The following is a 10,453-nucleotide window of genomic DNA, read 5'->3' as shown; positions in this document are numbered from 1 at the left end:
GACTGTGCATACAGAGGTCTCCTGCACAGAACGGTGAGGCACAAGATCTCCCCTTTTCCCTATGAGTCCTTCCATCCCAGTCTGTGATTTTACAAAACTTTCTCGGTCTCTCTCTGCACCTCATGCTGCTCCCTTACTCCACCTTGTCATCAGCAGTATCAGCTCTGTGCAAATAAGATAAACCCTTGGTGGTCACACAGCATAGGGTATAGCGTGCATGTAACTGGTTTACTTATGATTTCTTCCACTTACCATATATACTTGAGTATATACTGTATTACATTTTCCCTGCTCCTCCATGTGACGGAAACTGCCACCATATACACCCTGTATGTACTGTACATGTCCCCTGCTCCTCCATGTGATGGTAGCTGCCAGGCGGTCACCATATACATCCTGTATGTACTGTACGTCCCCTGCTACTCCATGTGATGGTAGCTGCCAGGCGGTCACCATATACATCCTGTATGTACTGTACATGTCCCCTGCTCCTCCATGTGATGGTAGCTGCCAGGCGGTCACCATATACATCCTGTATGTACTGTACATGTCCCCTGCTCCTCCATGGGATGGAAGCTGCCTGCCAGGCGGTCACCATATACATCCTGTATGTACTGTACATGTCCCCTGCTCCTCCATGTGATGGAAGCTGCCAGGCGGTCACCATATACATCCTGTATGTACTGTACATGTCCCCTGCTCCTCCATGTGATGGAAGCTGCCAGGCTTGTGGGAAACTAAATGGATTTAGTGATAAATTACATTGAGAGACAACACAAGGCATCTAACTGTCCTCTAACGGGCAAGCTAACATGCCTCAGCTTGAGGGCATAGACTGACAGACATTAGTCTCCGCCCACTTCACCTCTGGTGAGAGATTTTAGTTAAACACTTTCAGGAGAGAAAATGCCATAACGTTGGAAAGAAAAGGACGAGCACCACAAAGTAGGCATCATTCTGTTTGTTGTCAAAGGGGCAATCACACATAATATGTCAGTCATTGTAACTTTACAGTTACGCTTTAACTTATTTGACCCTTTTATATAGGTGTTGAACAATTTGTTCGCTTATTCTATGCGCCGAAGTTAAGATTTTTGGCACATATAAATTTATTATAAAGATAAAATACATTTTATTACAATAGAAAATTTCCACGATAAGCTTTGTCTCCGTTACTGTGACTTTATAATTTGGTGCCAATATACATTCTATATTTCTCCATAATTTTTAACTTCCAGGGTCTGGGGGTAGCACAATTATTTAAGTATGACGGGGTACGTGTTTTTATAATACAACACATAGAGACCTCCATTGTGCCCACCCAGCTACAGCCCAAACCTGGGAGGGCTCACTCAGCAAGACCATAAGAATGACGGCCATGTAATACCACATCTCCTGCAGCGGCCTCCAGCGGGGAGGTTACAGAGGAGATTGTATGGTAGACTATTTACCACCACACCACACACAAATCTGCCATTCAGTATTTTATTCTTCAGTAGGTATTTGATCATTGGCTACAGACTTTAGAACAAAGCTAATGAAAATAACGGGATATCCGCAGATCATGGCTGATCCCTTCAAAAGACAGCTCCACGTCTGACCATGCATGCTGATGGTATTGCACCTCAGCTGTATAGAGGCAAATGGAGCTTAATTGCAATAACACACGGTGAGCAAAAAAAGCTGTTTTTTTCTTACCAGTGGACAACTTCCATTAAAAAAAAAAAAACACAAAAAACGGAATATGTAAAGGACAATAAAAAAAAAAAAATAATATATATATATATTAAAAACCTTTGGGCCATGAAAGTGGGATTTTTTAGATGTTAAAGATGAGGCCAATTCTCACATCTGTGCCATTGTGTTCATTCAGAGATGTATTTTTGGGGTCCGTATAAGGCTGTACAAGTACAGGGGGTTTCTCGACCGTGGAGCCCGTACACACATAAATGGCACTGCTTTGCCTCTGTCGTAGTGCATGCAACATTATATACTTCTCCCAGTGTTACACAGAGGGTTACAAGGTAGATTTCTCCTAATGAAAAATATGAAAAAGTTTCTTAAAAATAAATGTAATAAATGAAATATGAAAAAACATATGGGCCACAAAAATGACCACGAGTCAGTGGTATTGCAAGCCATGTTTTTCAACCTCCAGGCAACCACTTTAAAAAGGAACCATGAGACTTTTATGGACCGGCGGTTTAGTATCTTATATCACCCCATATGAGTGCAGCCTCAGCACCTGCGCTGTAACGTAGCGAGGGAATCGCACATCTGTGATACCACGTGTAAAACGCTGAAGCTGTAGTGGCTTCATTACAGCACAGGCAACACCAGATACACGTCAGATTTCCGTTTCAGTGTACATGTGTAGGTGTTGTGTGTGCACTGCAGCAGATGCACTTCCCCAGCCTCATTACAGCGCGGGAAAAGGACAAAAGTAATGGTTCTGCGGTACTTGCCTACAGATCAGGGTTTTCCTAACCTGGGACTAGAAGCCTCTAGTTGTTCCACAAATACACGTGTTAAGCTTACGCCAAATGTTGCAGTTTCAAGACCTGAATCTCAGTCCGTTTTACAGCACAGATTTCTTTATGCAGCAGGTGGGATCCCATCCACGACCCCGAGCCTGTAATCCAATTATCCACTGGGTATTTCACAGCAGTAAATATGTGACAATTTTGTCCCCAAACCAAAAATTGTTATTTGGCTTTTGCGTAAACAATTCATTTTTTTAGCTCCATTCAGACATTTATAGTACTTTCCCAAGTCCCACCCAGAAATCTTGTCTAATAGCCCAAGCTTACATTATCCTAGTCCTCTTCTGGTGACCAGACGCCTCTAGGATGAGAAATTGACCATGTAACAAGCATCTTACAGCCAATACTAGGTTACCTAGTTCCTGACACTATACACTCCCATACATTTTAAAGAGCAGGAGGACACTTCAGACAGTATCTGTCCAAAAATCCTGAAGTCTGTACAGAGAACAAGAGACCCAAGGCTTCTTCAGATTGAATGCGTCTTGTCCTCCAGTAGGAGGGCCGTCTTCTGTGACCATAGCCATGAGTCCGCAGCCATAACAAGAGCTCAGCATCACGCATGTTTATTGCGGATGACTTGCCCCCCTTCTATTTCAATCTGTTCGTACAACCATTTGCGGTCACAGCGACACTCCACGCCGCACTTGTTGGAGCCGCATTTCCTGCAAGCGTAGAAGCAGCCCATACAGTCTTCATCCAGGCAGTCGCACAGATCCCTCCCGTTCGATAGAAGGATCCCCCGGCTGTCGTATACTTTATTTTTTGAGGGTATGGTCTGTCTGTAAGATAAAAGCAATTAATGTCAGATATAATGGAGATATGTAGTGAACGAAGCTATAGAGGCAGGGAGAGGTTCTGAAAAATCCTTCCCTTCTAAAGGCAAAGGAAAAAACGGGCGGTGAATCCTGTTCACTTCTCACATCAAATGACCAAATTTTAATGTCATTTTGGGGGTCTCCAGGAGATCTCCTTTGCTGGTGGATCTGCTCTGGAAGGCCATTAACTCGCTGCAAAGATTTTACTCTGTATGATACTGCCATCTAGTGGTGTAAAACAATAACGCACACAGCACAATATGATCATAAAGCTACCATGAAGCAACACAAACCAAAAACATCTGCTAGCAAATTGTTATTGTCTCACATAATTATATTAAGATTTCCTTTTTATTTTTTAATAAGGGTCATCATAGGCATCGGATTCTACGGACAAGCGAGGCCGTCTGCAAACCAACACGTGCAGCGGGTGGAAACGGACCAGTACGCTTGTCCATTCCCATGGACTGAACACATTGCTCATACAGGAGTATTTAAAACGGAACCTTTAATTTTCACAAGTACAGCTAGTGACAGGTTCCCTTAAAGCCCTATCAACATCCCTTCTTTTAGCTAAAAGTAGTTTCCCCCCCTAACCTTTGCCTTATATTGCCTGCTATGTGCCTGGGGATGGGTCCTGCTTCGCTAGCCCCTCCCACCTACCCCTCCCCATGCTATATCACTATTCAGCACCACATGTGACCAGGGCGATGTCCTTTAAGTGCAGTCCGTGGGTTCGGACAAACACAAGGGATCGGGTGCAGCCAGCCTTAGACTGAGTGGGGCGGTAAAAGAGCCGAGAGTTCCAAGAGTCCAGCTCCATGCGCATTTAAATGGAGAAGCAATGGAGCCAGAGATCACACTAACAGTTTTTCCAGAAGGGCAATAATACTCTTCTCTCAATTTTCAAGGAGTATTAAGAAATTTTCAGAAATACACAGATAACTCCTAGACGAGTGGCGGCGAACCTATGGCATGGGTGCCAGAGGTGGCACTCTGAGCCCTCTCTTTGGGCACCCAGGCCATCGCCCAGCACAAAGGTCAACGTTCAGGACTCAAGACCTGCATCAAGGAGGTGTGGACAGACCTGGATTATCATTGTAGCCTTTTCTCCGGACCCATGATTCATCCTGTTAAGAGGACTTTAGAGGGAAACTACAATAAAATTCCAGATTTCTCCTCCTTCCTCTTGTATTGGTGTCGTCAGGGCGCCAATACGTTAAATTGGCATTTGGCACTTTGTGAAAAATATCTGGCTTTAGTTGTAGTTTTGGCACTCAGTGCCTAAAAGGTTCGCCATCCCTGTCCTAGACGTATATAGTATTAATAAACGTCCATTTATACAAGAAATCGTTACACCCCATTTTATGTGCTTAAGTAGCTAATTGAGACAATTCGACTCAATTAAAATTGTTCATCAAATAAAGTTTATGCCCATGGATACACCGGGCACAAAGAGCTGGGTCTGGAAAATGCCAAAACCCTTCCCACGTGCACATACCCCACCTATCACACCGTGCATTACCATATACCTGGAAATAAGTGTGCATCAAACAGGTGATCAGAAGAGTGACAGCGCCAGGAGGTGACAGACAAGTGGATTTGCCTTTTAACATTCAGCCTGACGATGTATGAATTGGTTTATTACTAAGGCCCGGACGCGAGAAGTTCTGGTACCGGTTGTCTAAACATAAGCCATGCATAGCAGCTGGGGGGGTGGGGCGGGGAGGAGACGCTGAATGTTAAAAGGCGGACAAACCCAAACACAAACCTATCTGACCCGGCTGCTGAGGTCTTGGTCTGTCTCCTCTTCTCTCTCGTGCTGGTTTCTGGAGTAAATTCGGTTTGCCTGCCTGGGTTGGCAAACTGCAGGGACTTCAAGGCTTTGGCAGCCCGCCCCTAAGAAAAAAAGAATTACCAAATTATCAATGTGTAGGAGACAAACGCTCATCCCGAAAATACAACGTAACCCCAAGTCAGAATATCACAGGGAGGTCGGAACACGATAGAGGGGACCTATATGCAATTAGGATCATGGGAACATAAAGATTCTCTCTTCCGCTGCCTGACTGTATAACACTGCAATCCGCTGCTTAGAACAAAACCTCCACCTTGATTTGTGTTCCTCCTTCTTGCCAATATCCCATGATGCTTCGACACATCACTACACAACCATCCAGTCATAGTCTGAGCTCCTCATGAATAACATGCAACAAGAACCTGGTAATTTATTATTTCTATCACAGTCCTAATAATAGTCTAATTTACGAGGGAAATCGCTCCCTTTGGGGGGCCGAAATATACTTGATTTGATCCGAGCAGTGGTTAGCACTACAGACTTGCAGCGCTGGGGTTCTGGGGGTCAAACCCCAACCAGGTCAACATTGCAAACAGTTTGTTTGTTCCCTCCGTGTTTGCGTGGGCTTCCTCCCACACTCCAGAACATACTGGTAGGTGGATTAGATTGTGAGCCCATGTGCACAGGGACTGATCTGGCGAGCTCTCTGTGCAGCGCTGCGGAATCTGTGTGCGCTATATAAATAAAAAGGAACCAACAGCTCTGATTAACCCCCGCAGACCCAGATCACTGCCACTGGATCTATAGAGCTAGTGGCAGTAGCTCCACTAAGGAAAGGAGGAAAAGGCAGAAGCGGTAATGAACGGCATTAACGTTCTCCCCAAGGTCTTTACCAGAGTCCGAGACTTGGTTCTGCTCCAGTGATCAGCGCAGGAGAACCTGTCGCGGCATTGAAAGACGTCACTGTAGACTTGAGCCCTGTACCAGCTGATGTCGCCCATAGACTTTAAAACGAGTGTGTAATGGACCCGATTTTCCCATTGATGTCTGTGGGCGTTAGAATCGGTTGTTACATCTTCTGTTATTTGAACAGATCGTTGGATGCAAACTGCTGGGGAATTTTTTCTACAGAAGTCAATGGAAGACTCTCTCATTGAAACGTTTACGTTGTTTTCTACACAATACGGACCGTCTTGATGTGTAGCAGTCGCTTCAGTTATCCTTTTAGCTTTTTTGTACTACAGGCGGTCCCCTACTTAACACCCGACTTACAGACAACCCCTGGATGTTGGCAATTTCATGTACTTTACCCCCAGACTACAATAAACAGCTATAACAGTTATCAATGGTGTCTACAATTAAAGGGGTTATCCGGGTTTAATTTTTTTTTTTATGGCCGGGCTGGGGTGGGCTAGTTAAACATAATAAACATGTACTTACCTCCTCCGCCGATGTCCCGCGCCGCCGTCCCTTCGATCTGTGCCCCTGTTTGTTTACAGGGGCACGGAAGCCGCGCACAGGGAGCTTCCGGTCCGCGTTGTGGACGGCTCCTCCCATCCTTCCCTATCTCTCAGCGTTGTAAGCCCTGGGAGATGGTGTCGCATGGGAGCTTCCGGCCGTCCGGAAGCTCCCTGTGCGCCCTTGTACTGAAACCGGCGCACAGAGAAGACCGGCCGCGGCGCGGGACATCGGCAGCACCGGAGGAGGTAAGTACATGTTTATTGTGTTTAAACAGCCCTCCCCAGCCCGGTCATAAGAAATTTTTTAAACCCGGATAACCCCTTTAAGCTTTATTGTTAATCCTGGTTCTTATGACAATTCAACATTTTTTAACATCCAAATTGTCACAGACCAAAAAAATTTGTCCGGGGTAACAATTATAAAATATACAGTTCCGACATACATACAAATTCAACTGAAGAACAAACCCACAGCTTTTCTATATGCTGGTTTTACAATTCAAAGTTTACACGTGACCTCTAGTGGTCAAAGAAGAGAAATAGGAAAGATAAATAACCTACACACACAGGCTATAAAATAATGAAGAATCAGAAATTAGCCGATACAAAGTAAAACTAAGTATCCAGCTTTGTTTGTTAAATGACCTGAACATTGGTTCCGTTTCTTGCTCTTCATCTTCAAAAACTAACTTTTATATCTTTCCATGTAAGGAGCTTTATCCCCGTGTAACAAATTGTATTTCCTAGCGTCACCATTTTATACCAATACCTAGAAGCCAAATTAAACTTAATACTTACCTGTACTCCCCGCAATGAAAGCCGTAAAAACCCAAGCCAAAAAAAGGCATAAATGTGTTTTTTGTTAATATTACCCAATGCTAGAAAATAATAATAATAATAATAATAATAATAATAATAATAATAATAATAATTCCTTTATTTATATAGCACACACAGATTCCGCAGCGCTGCACAGAGTTTGTCAAATCCGTCCCTGTCCCCAATGGACCCCAAAGCTGCAAGGCTGTAATGCTAACCACTGAGCCACCATGCCGCTCTGTACAATTTGGTACACATATTAGGCTGTGTTCAAAGCACGTTTTTTTTTTTCCCCCCATCCGCTAGACATTTACTGCATGGAATACATTTAAAAACTGACAAAATAGCGATGCATTATGTGTCATAAGTTATTTTATTTTTTTAAGCATACGCTTTAAAAACATATATTTCAACCTTCCCCCTCCGATCCGCTTCATGCACCTTCTGAAGCCATTCCCACTGTTGTTACCAAGATGAAGAATTTTAAGAAACGATTTGGACATGAAAAGGAAGGTGGCACGTTATATTTTTTTTTTTTTTGGCAAAAAAACGTGTGCACCCAGCCTAATGAGCCCTCACAATTCCATAAATCGAATAAAAACTAAGTCAGGGAAGCAAAAAAAAAAAAAAAAAAAATCCACAACGATCATCGAGGACAGTGATTGGCTGCAAATGTCACATGTCAAGCAACTGTAAACAAACCTCACAAACAGAGTAAATAAAACACCAATTACATCTCAGTTTTTATTCCTCCAGAGTGAGGAAAAATAAAAGCTCTGATGCGATTGGTCCCTGAGGGTAAATACGTCATTTGGTATACGCCGCCTATTGTCTATGAAGGCGGCTCCCCCTCCCGCAGGCCACATGGTACAGTCTATAGAGAAGGCTGCGCTAGTGTAATGGCTACTAATGATGGCAGACCTCACATCTCCTTCCTCCTGTGCGGTCACACCGCGCTCCTATCACCGCCTCCACCTGTCCTGTGTGCGCCGCCAGCTCCCGCCCTCCAGTATGAGCGGCCGCATTACCCGGCCGGTGTGGTCCTCCCCCCTATATCCCCGCACTTACTTTGGCCTGTGACTTCTTGCTCGGCATCCCCGTAATACTGGCGTCAGTCTCCCGCGCTGCCGCCATTTACAGGGGGGAGACGCCTCCCTGTGACGCAGCTGCAAAACAAGCACCATAGAGACGCGGAAGTGCTGGGCGCGAGTGCAGAGCGGGCGGACTGTTTGTGCTCTACAATACTCGATGGTTACAAAGCGTCTCTAGAGTGTGACCATGGCAACCATAGGAATGGCCTATGTTGTTTTATAATAGAAAGTTTGAATTCATGTAACTTTATCTAAAATTATTAGACATGTTACAATGGATATATATATATATAAATATATATCAAAATGTACAATGTGCAGAAAATAAGTACTGTAAAGGGACCCTAGTTGGGGTGAAGTCAGGGGTGCACCAGCCATGAGGCAAGTTGAACCTCTTGCCTCAGGCAGCATCACCTGCAGCAAGAGGGGGGTGGGGGTTGTTAACGCTGCCTTAGTGTGTATGTTAACAACTTGTGTAGCACATGTATTTTGTAAACGCAATGTTGACAGCAATGTAATAAGGCGAATCTCCTCTTCTCAGCTGTTGTGATGAGTTTGAAAACACATGTGTTATTGCCATGTGTGACCGCAGCCTCATATGTCATCATGTCCCCGGGGGGTAAAGACTAAAGTGTTTAAAAATGCAGGACACAGCCTCAAATCCCAAATTAACAGTAGTGTCTACTCCTGTACATAACCCCCTTTAAATGGCTTGTATCCTCTCCTGTACATAACCCCCTCACATGGCTTGTATCCTTCCTGTATATAACCCCTCACATGGCTTGTGTCCTCTCCTGTATATAACCCCCTCACATGGCTTGTGTCCTCTCCTGTACATAACCCCCTCACATGGCTTGTATCCTCTCTTGTATATAACCCCCTCACATGGCTTGTGTCCTCTCCTGTATATAACCCCCTCACATGGCTTGTATCCTCTCTTGTATATAACCCCCTCACATGGCTTGTGTCCTCTCCTGTATATAACCCCCTCACATGGCTTGTATCTTCTCTTGTATATAACCCCTCACATGGCTTGTGTCCTCTCCTGTATATAACCCCTCACATGGCTTGAATCTTCTCTTGTATATAACCCCCTCACATGGCTTGTATCCTCTCTTGTATATAAACCCTCACATGCCTTGTATCCTCTCCTGCATATAACCCCCTCACATGGCTTGTGTCCTCTCCTGTATATAACCCCTCACATGGCTTGTGTCCCCTCCTGTATATAACCCCTCACATGGCTTGTGTCCTCTCCTGTATATAACCCCTCACATGGCTTGTGTCCTCTCCTGTATATAAACCCTCACATGCCTTGTATCCTCTCCTGCATATAACCCCCTCACATGGCTTGTGTCCTCTCCTGTATATAACCCCTCACATGGCTTGTATCCTCTCCTGTATATAACCCCTCACATGGCTTGTGTCCTCTCCTGTATATAACCCCTCACATGGCTTGTGTCCTCTCCTGTATATAACCCCTCACATGGCTTGCGTCCTCTCCTGTATATAACCCCTCACATGCCTTGTATCCTCTCCTGCATATAACCCCCTCACATGGCTTGTGTCCTCTCCTGTATATAACCCCCTCACATGGCTTGTGTCCTCTCCTGTATATAACCCCCTCACATGGCTTGTGTCCTCTCCTGTATATAACCCCCTCACATGGCTTGTGTCCTCTCCTGTATATAACCCCCTCACATGCCTTGTATCCTTTCCTGCATATAACCCCCTCACATGGCTTGTGTCCTCTCCTGTATATAACCCCCTCACATGGCTTGTGTCCTCTCCTGTATATAACCCCCTCACATGGCTTGTGTCCTCTCCTGTATATAACCCCCTCACATGGCTTGTGTCCTCTCCTGTATATAACCCCCTCACATGGCTTGTGTCCTCTCCTGTATATAACCCCCTCACATGGCTT

At 44.8% G+C, this 10,453-nt stretch overlaps 1 protein-coding gene across 2 annotated transcripts; it reads right to left on the bottom strand.

Annotated features, from left to right (window-relative positions):
* Positions 1–1,471: 1,471 nt before the first annotated feature.
* Positions 1,472–8,661, bottom strand: ARL14EP (ARF like GTPase 14 effector protein). 2 transcript variants are annotated; one of them, XM_072118570.1, is made up of 3 exons: positions 8,507–8,661; positions 5,133–5,260; positions 1,472–3,325 (listed from the first exon to the last, which is right to left on the bottom strand). In XM_072118570.1, exons 1-3 carry the CDS (start codon positions 8,570–8,572, stop codon positions 3,100–3,102), a joined length of 420 nt encoding a protein of 139 aa, XP_071974671.1. In that variant the 5' UTR covers positions 8,573–8,661; the 3' UTR covers positions 1,472–3,099. The 2 variants fall into 2 exon arrangements, with proteins under 2 accessions (XP_071974671.1, XP_071974672.1); XM_072118571.1 differs by having other exon boundaries at positions 5,142–5,260; positions 8,507–8,657.
* Positions 8,662–10,453: the final 1,792 nt, after the last annotated feature.

The sequence above is a fragment of the Engystomops pustulosus genome, chromosome 7 (genome assembly GCF_040894005.1).
Source record: "Engystomops pustulosus chromosome 7, aEngPut4.maternal, whole genome shotgun sequence".
Classification (NCBI taxonomy): Eukaryota; Metazoa; Chordata; class Amphibia; order Anura; family Leptodactylidae; genus Engystomops; species Engystomops pustulosus.
Note: the sequence above shows the minus strand (reverse complement) of the source record. Positions and strands in the feature narration are given on the sequence as shown.